The 19,931-nt window shown below is 36.5% G+C and overlaps 1 protein-coding gene across 5 annotated transcripts in view; it reads left to right on the top strand.

Annotated features, from left to right (window-relative positions):
• The window catches only part of RIMKLB (ribosomal modification protein rimK like family member B), a 70,032-nt gene that overhangs the window by 35,513 nt on the left and 14,588 nt on the right, over positions 1–19,931 (top strand). For all 5 annotated transcript variants that reach the window (XM_035028273.1, XM_035028272.1, XM_035028277.1 and 2 more), the window contains exons 3-5: positions 9,656–9,886; positions 12,733–12,819; positions 14,523–14,726. In XM_035028273.1, coding sequence (XP_034884164.1) covers positions 9,656–9,886; positions 12,733–12,819; positions 14,523–14,726 — 522 coding nt within the window. The remainder of the gene's footprint in view (positions 1–9,655; positions 9,887–12,732; positions 12,820–14,522; positions 14,727–19,931) is intronic.

Below are 19,931 nucleotides of genomic sequence, written 5' to 3'. Positions count from 1 at the left end.
TGATCCTGGAGTCCCTGGATCAAGTCCCGCATCCGGCTCCCTGCTCAGCAGGGAGTCTGCTGTTCTCTCTGACCCTCCCCCCTCTCATGTGCTGTCTCTGTCACTCTCTCTCTCTCAAATAAATAAATAAAATCTTTTTAAAAAATAAAAAAAATAATAAAATAATAAAAAAAAACCCTGCAGAGCTTGAATGTCGGCATTTATAAAATTTAAGGAGATGAATACTTTTATTTTTTTAAGAGATTAATTATTTTAGCTAGTAACATCACATTTCTGTATAATTGGTGTCTTAGCTTTTTCTGCCAATTTTTGGTATAGAGTTGGTTATCTTAACCTCACATTCTCTATTTGTTAAAGATACTTGGAAAAGAAGCTAACTAGTCACTACTTCAGTAAAGATGCTTTTATAATATGGACAGTGATAATCTGCTTGTTTACCTCCTTTTGGTTTCCCTCTTCTTTAAAACTTTTTTTCAGTTTATCTAAGCCAAAAAAACAAAAAAAAAAACCACAAAAACCCCACAAAAACCAAACCCACCAAACAAACAGTTCACCCATTTTCTCTTTCTCTTTTTTAAAACACATGACTGTCAGCTGCAATGTGCAGTGCACAGTGATAATGAGGTAGACTGTTACAGTAGTCTTCCTTTTGTTTCTGTGCCACTGACAAGGGATCTGGAAAGGAATTTTATTGGTTCCTCATTTCCAAAAGGGCTTACCTTTGAAAAAAATAATTTTGTCTCTACCTGGATTACCAGCTAAGACTTAGAAACAAATTGCAGGGCAAAAGGATTGCTGTGGAGGGTTAAAGAAGGATATTTTGATAGGAAACACAAAATACGTCTTGTTAGGAAGTGACTAAGCAAATAGGAAAGGCATCATATATATTCTTAGTAGAATGGAGTCTTAATATTATTTTTGTTTTTGGTGTTTGATAATTAGTAGCTGTTTGAATTCTTACCCAGAATTATTTTATCTTTATTAAAATAAAGGCTTTTTTAGTGTTTTGTGTAACTCTTGAGAATTATCTGTCCTTTGGTACTATAAATACCCATTATCCAGTGCCGTCTTCAAAATTTACGTACTTTTACTACTTCATTTTGATTAGTTTGGACCTGATGGTCAGGGAAACAAACCCGTGATTTAAAAAAAAAAGTTCAAGAGGACATTTCTGATGTGTTAGAGATACGGGAAGACAGATTTGCAATTTGTATTTAATGGTAGGCATTAATTGTGACCAATTGGAAAATAAGTTTTAATGACTTGAGTATCATAAAATGTTCATAATTATTTGGTCTTTTTTTGTGTGATATGACTTGGAGATTTTAAAATGTGGGAAATACAACTTTTTGGTGGTACATTTTCATTTTGTCAGTTAAGTAATGGATCAGTTTCCTGGACTATTGACCCAAACAGCTAAATTTTGTTAGGAGAATTTAGCTGGGAATATGGAGCTCAAAGTTGTTCATCTCTTATACTGCCAACTTGCTTTTTCTAACTAGAACTCACAGACTGAAACATTTCAGGTCCTAGGATTGGTTCTGATTACCTTTAGCAAGCTATTCTAGCTCTTAGTTACTTTTCCGTTCTCACCCCTTCCAAGATGAACTAATAAGTAATTTTACTGCACTAATAACACTTTGAACATAAATGGCAAGGGAAGTAGGACAGTGGTGGAACAGTAAATGGACTTTCAGTATTGGTGAAAGGATGAGAAACTATTAAAAAAATAAGAGCAGAAAGCTGAGCAACAACAAACCCTGGAGATTTTGAAATAGGAATGACCAGCATTAGTTTTCCTTAGATGAATTTGATATGATGTCTTGGTTTCTGCCCCCACCCCACCCCCACCCCCACTTTGTATTTAAAGTTTTAAGTGAATAGAGAAATTGAAAGAATAGAATTATGGACAGCTATATTCTTGATGCCTAGATGGAGTGTTCAGTAGCAACATTTTGTTCTTTTATGTCTCTTTTTCCTAATATATATAAATATTATGTACATTGCACACAGCTTTTTGAGAGAGTTGTTAGCCTTTTACAAGTAGCTGTCTTCATGTTACCCCTAAATGCTTCAATATCTGTAGCCAAAAAAAAAAAAGGACACTGTCCCATATACTTTAATACCATTAGCACACCTTAAGACATGAATAACTCTTTAATGGCATCTAATACTTCAGAGTCAGATATTTATAGTTGAATCTAAAATATCTTTCAGTTATTCTTTTCAGATCAGGCTCTGTAAGGGTTCATGCAAGGATATTTGGATGTAATGTCTTAGTCTTTCTAACTCTAGAACAGTCTTCCCATCTTTTTCTTCAGTGACATAACTTTTTGAAGTAATCAGAAAAATTATCTTTAATGTCTCATATTCTGGGTTTGTCTGATAGTTTCCTTGTGGCGTCTGCCTTCTGAAGTTTCTTGTGAATTGGCACGATTACATACAGGTTATGCATTTTGAGCAAAAAATTACTATGTGATGTAGATACTTCATAGTGCATTCAGCCAGGAGGCACAAAACGACAGTCTGTGCCACTGGTAGTGATGCTAAGTTTGGTCCCTGGGTAAGTAATGTGTGTATGGTCTGTCTATTACAAAAACCTATTTTTACTTTTTGCCTAGCAAATTGCTGATATTTTGGCACTATACAAATATCCCATCAACCTTTTCTTAATGCTTTTAACATCTTTGATGATCTTTGCCTGATTCACTTACTGCATTGGGTTTTACAAAATGGTTATTTTTCAGATTTTGTTATTCTTTGTTAATTGGCATTCATGTCCAAAGAAGAGCTTTTCCTATCTTTTCCTAGTAAACTGTAGTTCCTGCAGAAATGGTGGGATAAATGTAATTTTTCCTTATCTACTGGTTTTTAGAATAAGGAATTATATAGTAGTCCCTTCAGTGATAGAAAATGAGGCTTTTTTTTTTTTTTGGTTGTCCTTTATAATTATTATGAATGCATAAACTTTTTTTGCAGTCAAAATATTATCAGTTAATTGACCTTTTTGATGGTCAGATCACCTGAAATTTGGCTAATTTTGAGTCCCTCCGGACTGTCACGTTTGTTTTAGGGACACATCTCCCTTAGTCTTTGAGTGCTTCCTTGATCTCTGACACACAGATTGTGTGGGTTTTTAATTGTGTACAAATAGTACCTTCACTTAAATGAAACTTTCATTTAATATTCTGACAGTTCTTTTTCTTTTCTTTTTGAAGATAAAATGTTCAGAGCCACTTGGGGTGCCTGGGTGGCTCAGTCGGTTAAGCGACTGCCTTCATCAGCTCGGGTCATGATCTCAGGGTTCTGGGATCAAGCCCCACATCGGGCTCCCTGCTCGGCGGGAGGCCTGCTTCTCCCTCTCCCACTCCCCCTGCTTGTGTTCCCTCTCTTGCTGTCTTTCTGTCAAATAAATAAAATCTTAAAAAAAAAAAATGTTTAGAGCCACAATAAATAAATAAATAAATAAATAAAATTCTTACAATTCTGTAAGCTCTAAATATCTCAGAAATCCTGAAGAATCCTCTGGAACGCTAGAAGATGGAAAAAAAAAAATGTCAGTTAGCAAGGAACCTGTTTGTTTCCTGAGGACAAAAACATTTAACCCCCCCTAATAAAAAAAACACTAGTACTTAATTCTTAATGGTGTAGCCAAATTCTACACTCAAAAAGCACAGGTTTAAATTAGGGCTACGTAAGAGATTCTCCACTTAGTTATTGGCAAGGAGATTGTTAATCTCCCAAAGGAATCTTTGAACTTGGAGAATAATCAGCCCATAGCACCTTCTCACTCTGCCTTAACAGCAGTAGGCTTTTAATACATAGTAGATTTCTTAATCATTTTATTTTTCATCATAAGTGTACTTTTTAATGTCCATCACCTTTTTTCCACACCCCCCACCCCTCCCACTCCTCTGGTAACCATCAGTTTGTTCTCCGTAGTTGAGAGTCTCTTTGTCTCTCTTTTTTTCCTTTGCTCATTTGTTTTGTTTCTTAAATTCCACATATGAGTGAGATCATATGGTATTTCTTTCTCTGACTGATTTATTTCACATAGCATAATACTCTCCAGCTCCATCCATGTCGTTGTGAATGGCAAGATTTCATTCTTTTTTTTTTTTTTTTTTTTAAAGATTTTATTTATTTATTTGAGAGAGAGAATGAGAGACAGAGAGCACGAGAGGGAAGAGGGCAGAGGGAGAAGCAGACCCCCTGCCGAGCAGGGAGCCCGATGTGGGACTCGATCCCGGGACTCCAGGATCATGACCTGAGCCGAAGGCAGTCGCTTAACCAACTGAGCCACCCAGACGCCCCAAGATTTCATTCTTATTTATGGCTAATAATATCCCATTGTATATATATGCCACACCTTCTTTAGCCATTCATCTATTAGTGGACACTTGGGCTGCTTTCATAGTGCAGCTATTGTAAATAGTGCTGCAATAAACAGGGGTGCATGTATCCCTTTGAATTAGTGTTTTTGTATTTTTTTGGTAAATACCCTATACAATTCTGGATCGTAGGGTGCTTCCATTTTTACCTTTTGAGGAACCTCCATATTGTTTTCCACGATGGTTGCACCAGTTTGCATTCCCAGCAACAGTGCAAGAGGGTTCTTTTTTCTCAACATCTTTGCCAACACTTGTTTCTGCCTAATACTTTTTTTTAAAAGTAGGCTCCAGGGGCGCCTGGGTGGCTCAGTCGTTAAGCATCTGCCTTTGGCTCAGGTCATGATCCCAGGGTCCTGGGATCGAGCCCCGCATCAGGATCCCTGCTCCACGGGAAGCCTGCTTCTCCCTCTACCACTCCCCCTGCTTGTGTTCCCTCTTTTCGCTGTGTCTCTCTCTGTCAAATAAATAAATAAAATCTTTAAAAAAAAAAAAAAAAAAAAGTAGGCTCCATACCCAGCATGGAGCCCAGTGCAGGGCTTGACCTCACGACCCTGAGATCAAGACCTGAGCTGAGATCAGGAGTTGGATGCCTAACTGACTGAGCCATCCAGGTACCTCTACATGATAAATTTCTTATCTCGAAAATATAGGAATAACCCCCTCCCCATTGCTTTTCTAAGGTTCACTTATTATTGGTTGTTAATGCTTGATCATGCACTTAATCTAAAATGTAAAATCTAAAATATTTGTATTGAAATCTTCATCCCAGTACAAAATAAAATTAGATGAACGGTTTCACAAGTTGAGGTTTAAGATAAGTAAAAAATATATTTCTGAGAAAATGGAGTCTAGCAAAGTGAGTGGTAGCACATTCAACTATTTTACGATGAGTGTAATGGAATTGTGGGGAAAATTCTATACACATCTTTGTGCACGTGTATACTGAGTAACAGGGATCTTATATTTCAGTTTTATAAACTCTACATCAAAGGTAATGGTACAGCATTTGCTAACAGTGCCCAAAAGATGAGTAACATTTAAGGCAGAGTTCTGAGAGATGTTGTTTTGCCTTTTTGGGCTCACATTGATCTGTACCTGCCCTTCTTTCTAGTCTTGGTTCACCTTCTGCTTATCTAAAAAAAAGAAGTGTTTGTTTCTGATACAAGAGGTATTGAATTTCTTTTCATCAATAATACCCATATAGTGTAGTATGCAGATATGCACTTTGGGTAAAGTACTCCCATACTCCCAATTTCTGGTGGCAACAGATGGGTGGACTAAGCGTGGAACATTTCCATTGCTTTCTTTCTTAAGATTTATGTGTATTTTGAGAGAGAGAATGCACAAGGGGAAGGGAGAGCGAGTACTAAGCAGACTCTGTGCTAAGCGTGGAGCCTGACGTGGGGCTTGGTCTTAATGACCCTGAGATCACGACCTGAGCCCAAACCCAAGAGTTGGCTGATTAATGAACTGTGCCACCCAGGTGCCCCAATTTTATCACATTTCTTAAAAGTGCAGTTTAGGGAAATGAGATGAAACTATAATGATGGTTGAATTTTTCTCTTGGCAATTGACAGTATCCTTTTCTGATCACTCAGACTTCTTAACACTCATCCTTCCTATTTCTTCTGTTTTATTTAGTGAATTTGATCATTCTCTCCTGATTATGCTGACCTTTCTCATTTTTCACAATACTACTTAAAAGTAGATTTTCCTAGTGTTTTGGCTGATTTTTTCCCCCTCAGGTTTTTAGTTCCTTTCGCTGTCTCTGATTGATATCCATCAAATCTTGGTCTTAGGTTTCTTCATTTTTTCAGGTTTTTTTTTTCAGCCTATATATCGCTGTTTCCTTAGCTATTATGTCTTGGGCAAATTCCAGTAAACAGACAAGTAAATATGCACACATGTACACACACTCCACAATACCAATATGAATTATGTACACATATATGTATAGTTTCAACCCATACTTCTACTATTACAGAATAGTTACACTTTGATGTCCTCATGTTATCACTGAAATCTTTTATATCCAAATTCAGCATCTTCTGCCCTAAAATGGCTTTGCTTTTTTAACTTCTCATTCTTCATGTCTTAGTTTAAAAACTTGTAACTCCCAATCTGGTCAATAAATTTCTTCTGTCTTAAAAAAAATGCTTTTTACATTTGCCGATTGAGGCAAGTCACTAAAAAGCCTAAGAATTGAGAAAGGGCAGGGGCGCCTGGGTGGCTCAGTCACTTAAGCCTCTGACTCTTGATTTCGGCTCGGGTCATAATCTCGGGGTCATGAGATCAAGCCCCATGTCAGGCTCCATGCTTATCACGGTGTCTGCTTTGCTTGTCCCTCTCTGTATGCTCCTCCCCCCCTTCTCTCTCAAATAAATAAAATACATTTTTTTTTAAATGTCAAAGTGTGGGATTGCAGACAACTGTATGGTGCTGATCTCAAGATACCTGTAGCCGCACCATGAACGATTATGGGAATCCCTGAAGCCACTGGCAAAACCTCACATCTCCCAATGACTACATACCTATGTGCAGCTGCCCCTGGAGAATAGTGACTTCTACTTCTCTTTGACCTTTAAATTTTTGTGTAATTCTGTCTTGGTGGTAGATTTTCAAAATCGAATCCTGCTGGTAAGGGAGTGTGGGAAATGCTTCCAGATCCTGCCATATAGAGAAGGATTAAAAGATGGAGATAGTGTGAAGTATCACAGGCAGTATGCAGCACACAGTCTGAGTTCCCTTACTCAGAACAAATATAAACTCTTTAGCTTAGAATTTGTGGATCCAGCAATTCCAGGTCTAAGTATTTACCTGAATGAAACAAAACCACTATCTCAAAGATGTATCTGCATGCCCCATGTTCAGTGCTTTATTATTTATGATAGCTAAGACATAGGAATAACCTAAGTGTCCATTGACAGATGAATAAAGAAAATGTGATACATATGTACATATATTTAAATATTATTCATCCATTGAAAAGAAGGAAGTTCTGCCATTTGTGACAATATGGAGGGACCTTGCAGGTATTATGCTAAGAGAAGTAAGTCAGACAGGAAAGGCAGATGCTGTATGATCTTATATGTGGAATCAAAAAAAAGCCGAACTCATAGGTACAGAAAACAGTTTGGTGGTTGTCAGAGGTGGGTAGTGGGGTGGAGGAAATGGGAAATGGTGGTCAAACAGTACAGACTTCCAAGTTATAAATAAATCCTAGGGATGTAATGTTCAGCGTGGTGACTATGACTGACAATACTGTAGTGTATATTTCTCTTTTAAAGAGAGAAGGGATGGGGAGGGGGCCCAAGGGGGATAGAGAATATTAAGCAGGCTCTACACCCAGTGCAGACTCTGACACGGCTCAGTCTCACAACCCTGGGATTATGACCTGAGCTGAAATTAAGAGTTAGTTGCTCAACTGACTAAGTCATGCAGGTACTCCTATATTGTATATATAAATGTTGCTAAGAGAGTGATAGATGTTCAGTAAATTTATTGTAGTGATCATCTCCCAATGTATTTCATATATTAAAGCATTATGTTGTACACCTAAAACTAATACAGTGTTATATGGCAGTTATATCTTAATAAAAACTTGTGGCTTTTCATGTTTGACAGCTTAAATGACCAACCTTATCTTTTACATTCTGTTAGTAAATATTGTAGTTGAACCACTTACTTACTGCTTTTTTGTTCTGTGACTTCAACTCCCTTAAATGTGAAGTTTCCTTCCTCTTTAAACATACACATAACTAAGTCTTATACCCTAACTCAGGTGATAACCCACTTCTCTCTCCTATATCAGAACTTCCACGTTTAAAAGTGTCTCTCCCACTAGAATGGATTCTTCTAAGAATAAGGACCTTATCTGCCTTATTTACCAATCTATTTCTAATCTTTACAAAATAATCTGACACATAGTAATAGCTTAATATTAAGTAAATGAATGTCTATGAGTAAGGTATTGGTCATATGGTATATCTCATATAAGATATAAGTCCAGTTAAATTCCACTAAAAAGAGAAGGAAATGAAACGTTATATGTACTGACAGAGAAAGATGTCTCTGGTGTAATTTTAAGTGATGAGAGAAAGTAACGTAAAATATCTATAATTTTTCTAAAAATAATCTAAATATTTTTGTATACTTAGCAGTGGGGAAAATACACTATAAACACTGAGTACCTAGGATATTGGATGGGAGCTGAATACATCATATATTTTTGTATTTGAATGTTTTAAAACAAGCATACTATTTTTTAATGTAAACAGGTTTTTTTTAAAAGACTTTTAAAATTTTTAAGTAATCTCTACACCCAAGTTGTGGCTCAAACTTATAACCTCGAGATCAAGCGTTGCATGTGGTCCCCAATAAGCCTCCTGGGTGCCCCTGTTTTTGGATTTTTTTTTTTTTTTTAAAGAATAAATTTTAGCAGGTGTTGAAAAAATGCAACACCTAGGCGTAAAATCATATGAGAAAAACCATAAAAGATGGCAACTTCCTTATTTCTTGCTTTATCTAAAATGAATACATAAAAATATAATTAATACAGAATTTAATTCCATTAAATTAAATTTAATATAGTTAGCATACAGTGTTATGTTAATTTCAGGTGTACAGTGTAGTGCTTCAACAATTCCATACATCTGCTTTGCTTTTGGTTGTTTTTTTTTAATTTATTTATTTTATTTATTTATTTGACAGAGAGCGAGACAGGGAGAGCAGGAACACAAGCAGGGGGAATGGGAGACAGAGAAGCAGGCTTCCTGCTGAGCAGGGAGCCCAATGTGGGACTCGATCCCAGGACCCTGGGATCATGACCTGAGCCGAAGGCAGATGCATAACGACTGAGCCACCCAGGCGCCCTTAAGATTTTATTTTTAAGGAATTTCTAGACCCAGCATGTGGCTGGGACCTACAACCCTGAGATCAAGAGTCACAGGCTCTAATGACTGAGCCAGCCAGGTGCCCCGTGACATTTTTTTTTTTTTAAGGCTTTCTGGTATTTCATTTTATTGACACATACCATAATTTAACCACTGCAGAAATTTTTCTCATTAAATTTTCTTTTTTTCTTGTAAAGGAATATAAGGAATGTCTCCTTCCAGTGAAACCTTAACAAAATTGTATTGTACTTTTAGTTTCGTGACCCAATATAAAGTGTGTGTATGTATATATATATATGTGTGTGTGTGTATATATATATATATAGGTATATTCCCTTTTAATGGTTTTGGCTTCATTCCTATATATTTCAGGTCTACGGATCAATGGAGAACTAATTACTGCCTATCCCCAAGTGGTGGTAGTGAGAGTACCAACCCCTTGGGTGCAAAGTGATAGTGACATCACTGTTTTGCGCCATTTAGAGAAGATGGGATGCCGGTTGATGAACCGACCTCAAGCCATCCTGAACTGTGTTAATAAGTTTTGGACTTTTCAAGAGTTGGCTGGCCATGGTGTTCCTCTACCAGATACTTTCTCTTACGGTAAGTTCATTAATAAGAATTTATAGCCTAAGTTTTACAGCACTTATAGTTTTGAAAGCCATACTGAATTAATAGGGTTATGTGATACATGAAGGAACTTTTTATAGAAATAACTTTCAGTTTTGGGGCACCTGGGTGGCTTAGTCGTTAAGCGTCTGCCTTTGACTCAGGTCATGATCCCAGGGTCCTGGGATTGAGCCCGACATTGGGCTCCCTGCTCGGCAGGAAGCCTGCTTCTCCCTCTCCCACTCCCCCTGCTTGTGTTCCCTCTCTCGCTGTGTCTCTCTCTGTCAAATAAATAAAATCTTAAAAAAAAAACCTTTCAGTTTTAACAAACTAGGCACGAGAATTATAAATCTGTGTTAAGATTTAATTCCATGATACTGGTAGAGTAGATTTAGCAAACTTTTTATTAAGGGCCAAATAGTAAATATTTTGCACTTTCTGGGTCATCAGTCCTCTCTTGTGACCCTCAGTAATGCTGTTGTAGTGTGAAAGCTGCCATAGGCCACACTTAAATGAGTATGGCAGTGTTCCAATAAAACTTTATTATAAAAAAAGACACTGGACCAAATCTGTCTTAAAAGCCTTAGTTTGCCAATGACATGGTAAAAGATAATACAATTTGGTGACATCTCTGTTTAATGTCTGATTATCCTTACCAGCATTTTCATGGTAATTCTTAATAAATTTTTCATATTTTTAAGAAAATGACACTATCCTAGGTATACTTGAAAACCATTGCTTCCAAAACTATCTATGGTAAAGGTAAAGGATCAAGGTAAAGGATCATTTTTTTTTAAAAGACCAACATGCTGTGGATCAGTACTCTTATAAAATATGATAAAAATGTCTGAGCAATGCAAGATTGCTATAAAAGCTTTCAGTGCTACTCTTTTTATATTTATCGGGTCACATATCAGTATCAGAGAAGTTGCAAACAGGCACAGGTTACCGGACAACGCTTTTGAGTAGCACTGTCGTAAGTAATATTGTGTTAGTATATTTCCTGCCTGTCCAGTTCTTTTGTTTGGAAAGGATCAAACTTACTATAAATCATTACAATTTTCCATAAAGACAATTCCTCAAATAAATGTTCAGTAGTGTTTTTGGAGAGTTAATGAGGCTTTTTTTATATATATATATAAACGATTTATTTATTTATGAGAGAGAGACAGAACGCACGCACACCCGCACGTGTGGGGAGGATTAGAGGGAAAGGGACAAGCAAACTCTGCACTGAGTGTGGAGCCCGTAACAGGGCTCAAGTCTCATGACCCTGAGATCATGACCTGAGCCAAAATGAAGAGTCGGACGTTTAACTGACTTGAATCACTCAGGTGCCCCAACCTAAATTTTTTTTAAGATTTTATTTATTTATTTGACAGAGACACAGCAAGAGAGGGAACACAAGCAGGGGGAGTTCCGGGAGAGGGAGAAGCGAAGCAGGCTTCCTGCTGAGCAGGGAGCCCAATGCAGGGCTCGATCCCAGGACCCTGGAATCATGACCTGAGCTGAAGGCAGATGCTTAACGACTGAGTCACCCAGGCGCCCCCCAACTTAAAAGGAGCTCCCCAAGTCTGTATGGCATGTGTGGATACAGTTGCTGTTTTTAGCAATTGCATAAGAAGAGACCGTATGTTTGAGAATTCTGTCAGATGCTTTTGGGATATTCTAGCTTATATTATGGGTTTACACTTTGGATTTCAAGAGAGTGGAAAGGAGAAAAGAGTTAAACAAATTAACAAATGTTACCTATACTCTCATGTTGAAGGTTTAAAATTAGGGGACTGAATCATCTTAATTTCTCTAAGCTGTAAATGTGTGATACTGCATTTGATTAACGAACTTTTTCCTGGTTTAATTTTTTTTTTATCACCATGCTGATTTTTTACATTTTTGTAAATGTAAGTTCATTTTTGCTCTAATCTTACTACTGTATCATTTGTTCTTAGGCAGTAAAAACAGGAAAGAATAAAACTTAACTCATGGGTACTAGGTGGCTCAGTGTAGAAAGAACGCTGATTATAATGAAGATAAAAATTAATTTGTATGTTTCGTGAGAGGGAGAGAACACGTGGCATCAACCTTGGATGAGTCTTCTAAACAGACTCATTCTTCCTTTTCTTATTCTAAACCGGGCAATAAGTACACTGAAGTAGATCTTGATGCTTCTGTTATTTTGTGTAGCAGAGGAATAAGGGATAAAAATATAAAATATCGTATAGAATTAGGAAAGTGAGCTGAAAGATACTTAATTTCTTTAAGTTAGATACTAGAATATTTGTAGTTTAAGATAGCTTTCATCCATTTTAACAGGGGTTGTTTCAAACTGGTATTTAACTGTACTTAACAGCTTTTTAAAGTAGGCTCCATGCTGTGCATGGGGCTTGAACTCATGACCGTGAGATCATGAGATCAAGACCTGACCTGAGATTAAGGGTTGGATGCTTAACTGCCTGAGCCACCCAGGCACCCTTCAACCTTTTTTTTTTTTTTTTTTTTTTTTTTTTTTAAAGATACTGTTCATTTATTAGTGTGTGAGAGAGGACATGAGCAGCGGGGAGAGGGAGAAGCAGACTCCCAACTGAGCAGGGAGCCCCATGTGGGGCTTGATCCCAGGGCCCCGGGATCATGTCCTGAGCTGAAGGTAGATGCTCAGCTGACTGAGCCACCCGGGTGCTACAGGCACCCCTCGACTTTTAATTACTTTCTTTAAGAAAAACAAAATTTAGCCACCAGGTTCTTAACCTTCTACCTCCTCTGTGTTGCTGACTTTAGTATAGATAAAACTTACCACATAACACCTGTGTTACTGTTTTTAATTTCTTTTTTGCTCAAACCAGGCGGTCATGAAAATTTTGCTAAAATGATTGATGAAGCAGAAGTACTGGAGTTTCCAATGGTAGTGAAGAATACTCGAGGTCATAGAGGTGTGTACGAATTGTTACTATGGTACATCATTTTGAGATTACTCTTGAGAATTAATAAGGGTGATTATACAAAATAAATTTTTCTTAATCTGATCATTGCTATTATTTTCTTTATATTTCCTTATGGTTATTGACTAGACAGTAGTCTTAACAATTGAAATGAATAGCTTTTGAAAGGACTTTGGGAGAATAGAAGGAAATTGTTGGTACATGGTACTTCAAACTTATGGAGGTCTACTGTGAGTTGTTCACTTTGGCTAGAAGCTATTTCTTTTTTTTAAGATTTTTTATTTATTCATTTGTGACACAGAGATAGAGAGGGGCAGAGGAAGAGGGAGAAACAGGCTCCCTGCTGAGCCAGGAGCCCGATGTGGGGCTCGATCCGAGGACCCTGGGATCATGTCCCGAGCCGAAGGCAGACGCTTAACCATCTTAGCCACCCAGGTGCCCCTAGAAGCTATTTCTGTTCATTTAGTGGTTGTCCTGGAGATTTTAAGATGCATATTTAATTTAGACCAACCTTCAAATTATATCTTTATCTTTCTCTTTAACAATGCAAGGACCTTGGATCACTAACTCCAGTGATCCCTGTCCCAATTTATATAGTTTGAAGACTTAAATATATAAAGCAAAGCTATGAAGCTATAGAATAGTAAGGATTTCATTTTCAAAATTTTCATGGATCCAAGTACTTCATAAAGCTTGATGCCTTGACAGAGATAGTTGGATCGGGGTTCAGCTGGGGCTGTCGAATGTATTGTTTATCATTAGGTCTCCAGTATGGCAGCCAAGAAGTCTTAGGGCTCCACAGAGAGGCTCCAGTGAACACAGAAGTGACATGATCTTTTCTGAATTAGCCTCAGAAGTCATACAGAAAAGCTTCTGCTGTGTTCCATTGTTCGAAGCAATCACAGCCCCTCCTTGATTCAAAGGGAAGGGACAAAGATTCCCCCTCTTCTCAGTGGGAAGAATGTCAAAGGATTTGTACCCATTTTATTTTACTGTCTTTAAAGGATTTTATTTATTTATTTATTTATTTATTTATTTATTTATTTATTTATTTATTTGAGAGAGAGATCGATCACAGGCGGGCATTGGGGCAGAGGGAGAGGGAGAAAGTCTCCCTTTGAGCAGGGAGTCTGATTCAGGCTGGATCCTAGGACTCCAGGATCATGACCTGTGCTGAAGGTAGATGCTTAACCAACTTAGCCACCCAGGCGCCCCATACCCATGCTTTAAAAGCAACCACTTGTTTTATCATAGAAATTGACAAATACAGTAATGGAATTGTCTAGTGAACTCAGAAATAAAACTAGGTATGTAGTAACATACTATTTTATTCTATGCAAGTGTTATATATATTGTATATTAATATGTAGGACTTGTTTTTACTCAGAGGAAAATGTTTTGCTAATAAATGAGGCTGGCATTATTGGCTCACCTGGAGGAGTACAAATCTTAGACCCCTACTTCATGACATATACCGAAATAAATTCTAGATTAATGTAGGAATTAAGGGAGTGGTAGGAGAGTATTAACTTTATACACATTTTTGCATTGTTTACTCATTACCATAACTGTTACTTTGGTTAAAAAGTAATAGATCCTGAAAGAGCAGGTTGAGACCCAAGAAGATGCAGGTGATACATATCAACTGCTCAGAGTTTGACTTACATATATTTTGTATTCTTTTTCAACCACAGGCAAAGCGGTTTTCTTGGCTCGAGATAAGCACCATTTGGCTGATCTAAGCCATCTTATTCGCCATGAAGCTCCATACCTGTTCCAGAAGTATATTAAGGAATCTCATGGACGGGATGTGCGTGTCATTGTTGTGGGAGGCCGTGTGGTTGGCACCATGTTACGTTGTTCAACAGATGGAAGGATGCAGAGCAACTGCTCACTAGGTAAAAACAATGCAGGTGTCTTTCTAGTATATATAATATTATAGCTTGTCTAGTGAGTACTCATATATAACTGCAGGTCTTTTTACTTAGTAAGTTGAAAAACATTATCTTTCACTTGTAACTATGATCAATAGACTTATAATGAATATAATGTACTTTTGAGTTGTTTTTCTAGTAATAAAATTGGATTTCTCTGAAACATAAATTTGCTTTTACCCATGCTCAATTTGTAACCCAATTCACACTTGTATGAAATGTCTGACCAGAGTTAAAAATTCCATCTTTGGTGATAATACTTATTTTGTGTGTAATTGGAGTTCACTCAAGCTGGGTCCTAACCTGTTTTACCCATTGGTCCAAACAAGATTACTGCTTTTGATTTACTTTAATGTGTATTTTTTGATCTCTTATTGTTGAAGTGCCTTAGAGTTTTTTCTTTTCTGTGTATTTCATCTTAGTCATCTGATCTGGTTGTGGCTCTAAATACTATCTGTGTTGTTATTTTCAAATTTATATCTCTACCTTAGGCTTTCTTCCTGAACTCCAAGTACATATAAATAACTGTCTACTCAGTATCTACCAGTAGTTGTCTAACAGACATTTTAATCCTGTCCAAAAGTGAACTCCTGATAAAACTCCCCCTCCCAGTGTATTTTACCCCCCGTTCTCCTTATCATTTAATGGCAACTCTGTCTCTCCAATTTAGACCAAAATACTTAGTCATTGACTAAGAACTGTCAGATTCTGATTTCTTTATTTCTACTCTCAAAATGTATCCAAATCTGACAATTTCTCATTATCTCTGCCATTAATATTGTCTTACCTTATTTGGATTACTTGTAGTCGCCCCTAATTGGTCCTCTTGATTCCGTCCTTATTGTCCTACAGTCTGTTTCTAACACAGCAGTGATGTGATAGATCTTTTTAAAATACAAGTCAAATCAAGTCAGACTTTGTTTAAAATCCTCCAGTAGTTCCTTGCTTCATTCAAAGTACAGTAGTCTATATTGGTCTTACAGTAGACTAACAGGCCCTGCATGATTTGACCCCTACTTACCTCTGAGATTACAGCCTCAGGGGCAGATCTCAGAAACATAATGTTGAGAGAAGAAATGAAAGTCACAGAAGAGAATACATATAGTATGATTCCATTTATATAAAATTTAAATATACGCAAAAATCAATAATAGTTTGCTGGGAATATAAATTTATGTAGTAAACTGTAAAAAACTATTGATAAATGTGAAATTCAGCATAGTGCATAGAATAGGAGCACAGGGAATTTAAAAGCTAATAGTGATATAAAGCCTCTTTTGTACTCTTGAAAAATAATTTCTGCCTCCTGGCATTAGTTCTTCATATCTCATTTTACATTTTCCATCCCGTCATATTATGCTTATTAGCTGCTGCAGAGTTGAATAGCATTTTTTCATTTCTGGAACACCTTTACCTTCTTACTTTTCTACCGTGAGACTTAATTAACAATTACTTTTTATACTTTAAGCAAAGAAACTAAAAAGGTAAGTTAATTTTATATTAAGAAGTGATACTTTTTAAATTTTGAAGTAACTGAGGCTTACAGGAAAGTATGAAGGATAATATAATCGTTTGTAACCATTACCTGGCTTGAGAAATAAGTTAATTACATTCTCTGTTTACTCCCCTCCCTGGTCATTTCTCCCTCTTCTCCCCAAGTTCTGAACTTGATGTTTCTTTTTACCTTAAAAGTACTTTCAGTTCTTCGGTCTTCCTAAACAAGGTATTGTTTTGTGTGTCATAAAACTTTATATAAATGATTTATAACTTTCTTTTTTTTTCACTTGGCATCATTTTTGAGACTCATCGATGTCAACATTGTAGCAGTAGTTGATTAATTTTCCCTGCTGCATAAATTTACCTGTTGACTGCTTCCAATTTGGGCCTTTTACAAGCGCTGTTGCTATGAAAATTTTTTTGTGTCCTTAGATACAGGGCCAATTGTGTTTGTAGGTTAGCCCATTCACTCAGAAGTGGATTTCTGTATCCTAGTGAATTATACAACTTCACCTTTACTAGATATTACCAAATGAGTGTCCAAAGTTATTATATAATGTTTCTTTCTTGTAGTACCACCTTCTTACCTACTTGTGATATTGATAGACTTTAAACATTTTGTCAGACTGGTGTGACATTATATCATGTTACTTTAATTTGTACCTCAGACCCTCTTCATCTATCTTCGGTGAATTGCCTGTTGAGGTCCTTTGCCTCCTTTTTTATTGGAATTTTTTTTTTTCTTTTTTTTAACATGACTTGAAAAAGAGTCCTGTATATAATCTGATTTCAAATCCTTCATTTACATGAATTGTAAATGCAGTTTTCATCCCAGCTTATGATACCTCATCTTTTTTTTTCTCCAAAGATTTTATTTATTTATTTGAGAGAGAGAGAGAGGAGAGGCAGAGGGAAAGGGAGACACATACTCTCCCTGCTGAGCAGGGAGCCCGAAGTGGGGCTCCATCCCAGGACCCTGAGATCATGACCTGAGCCGAAAGCAGCTGCTTAACCGACTGAGCCACCCAGGCTCCCTCATCTTTTTGGTTTATATATTTTAATGAACAGAAGTTTTCAGTTTTAGTGTCAAGCATATTCATGGTTTTCTTTACATTCTTTATTTTTTATTGAAGAAATTCTTTTTCACCCTGTGGTTGTGTTCTACTCTTGTATATAGTCCTCTAAAAGTTTTTGAAGTTTCACTTACCGTGTTTAGGTTGTTAAGCTACCTGAAATTGATTTTGTTGTTCAGTGTAAGATAGGGATTCCATTTTCTTTTTTCCAAATGAGTTAACAACTGGTTTTCCCAGCACTATTTATTGAATAGCCTGTTCATTACTGATTTGTAATGCTATTTTCCTTCTGTTTCAGGGTCCTCTGGTCTGTTTTATATACTCTTCATTCCCTATATGATTATCAATCTTAAGTCCTCTAGTATGCCTAAATATCTGATAGAGCAAGAGCACCTCTACCTTATTCTTCAAAATTGAATGCCCTCATTATTCTATCCCCAGGGAGGCCCCCCATTTTTGGTAATCCAGATATTTATTTTTCTATCTTTATTGAGATATAATTGGCATATAACATTGTGTAGTTTGAAATGTACAACATAGTGATTTTATATATCTATATATTGCAAAATGATTACCCCGATAAGATTAGTTAATGCATCCATTGCTTCATTTATTACTGGAGTGTGTGTGTGGTGAGAACTTTAAAAAAATCTGGTCTTAGTCGGTTAAGTGTCTGATTCTCTCACTCTTTTTGAAATAAAAATAAATCTTAAAAAAAAAAAAACCTCTCAGCAACTTTCAAATATGTAATATAGTATTGTTAACAATAATCATCAGTCTATACATTATATCCCCAGAAGTTAGTCATCTTATAACTGGCAGCTCATACCCATTGATCACCTTCACCCATTTCCCCTGCCTCCTCCCCCCTACCCCCCTCTGGCAACCACCAATCTGTTCTCTGTGAGCTTTTTTTTTTAATTCCACATATAATCATACAGTATTTCCCTTTCTGTGACTTATTTCACTTAGTATAATGCCCTCAATATATATCCATGCTACAAATGGTAGGATTTCTTTTTTTTTTTTTTTATGGCTAAAAAATATTCCTTTGTGTGTGTAATCTCACATTTTAAAAATACTTATCATTGCAGTGTAGTGGACATACTAGTTTCAGGTGTACAACACAGTGATTTGATAATTCTGTGAATTACTCGATGTTCACTACAGCAAGCATAGTAGTCACCGTATAACATTATTGCAGTGTTACTGACTATATTCCCTTCATCTATACCTTTCATCTTATGACCTATTTATTCATTTAGTTTTTAAAAAGATTTACACATGCTTGCAGGGGAGGGCGGGTGGGGAAGAGGAAGGGAGGAAGGGAGAGCCCCAAGGCAGCGCTCAATCTCATGAACCCGAGATCACCACCTGAGCGGAAACCAGTCAGGTGCTTAAGGACTGCACCACCCAGGCACCCCCATGACTTCTTTATTTTATAACTGGAAGTTTGTACCTCTTAATCCCTTTCACCTATTTTACCCATCTCCCCTACCCCCTCCCCTCTGGCAGCAAGTTGTTTAGAGGCCTTTTTTATATGAATATTCTCTTACATTCAGTATTTACAGTAAAGGTAACTATATCTCTTCAGTTTTGGTACTGTAGTAAGTGCTTAATGACTATTAACTTCTTTAGATATTGCTAGATATTGTTAGTATTCCCATTTTAGAGATGAGGAAGGCCCAGAACAGTTAAGTAACTTGCTCAAGATACAGATCTAATAATCGTGGAGCCAGAATGCCAATGTATTATTTGGCTGCAGAGTTGTCCTCTTAACCACTCTTTGAATATGTTGATTTCCAAAATTGGAAAAATTACATGGAAGCTATGCAGATACCATTTAGATTTTCAAGGAAATGACATGAAAATAGCCTTTTTAAAAAACTGTTAAGCTATGTGCCTCTGTACTCTTCTTAATGTTTATTAACTATATTATGATCTCAGTTATGTGAAATTACCTAGACACATCTGATGGATAGTTAACTAAAGGTTAGATAATTATGGTTAGTACTGGAAATCAGCTTTCAAGCTATTTTTGCAGAGACTTTTGGTTTTTCCATAATGAATAGGTTTTGGTCGACTTTAAAATATTTTAAATAATTTTATAAAATCATTTAAATGTCATCCTTTTCATCCCCCCCCATTTTCCTTACCTCTTCTACTCTCCTTTCCCCTACTATATATACATCTGTCCCTTTGATTTGCATTTATTTTCAGTTTTTCGCCACTGTGAGCATGTTACTTTAAATACATATCTTTGTGAATAATGCTTTTACATACTGGTACTTTTGTGTTGAGGAGTCTCAAGATTGGTATTGCTGGGTCAAAATATTTTTAATTTTTATAGATGTGGCCAGAGTAATTTACCAGAAGGCTATCAGTGTATTTTTACGTCTGACATATTAAAATACCCTTTTTTCATCTCTGCCTCACAAGCACTGTTACTTTTTTTATCTTAAGTTTTTGCCCATCTAATGGGAGTCAAAATGCTATCTCACTGTTAACTTTAATTTTATTTCCCTGTTAATGATGGGAGTATCTTTTCATAGCTTATTGGTAATTTACATGTACTTGTATATGAATTGCTTTTTATTAT

This window comes from Mirounga leonina, unplaced genomic scaffold (assembly GCF_011800145.1).
Source record: "Mirounga leonina isolate KUSES-001 unplaced genomic scaffold, KU_Mleo_1.0 Mir_201, whole genome shotgun sequence".
Classification (NCBI taxonomy): Eukaryota; Metazoa; Chordata; class Mammalia; order Carnivora; family Phocidae; genus Mirounga; species Mirounga leonina.
The sequence above is the reverse complement of the archived record's forward strand: the minus strand, read 5'-3'. Positions and strand labels throughout refer to the sequence as shown.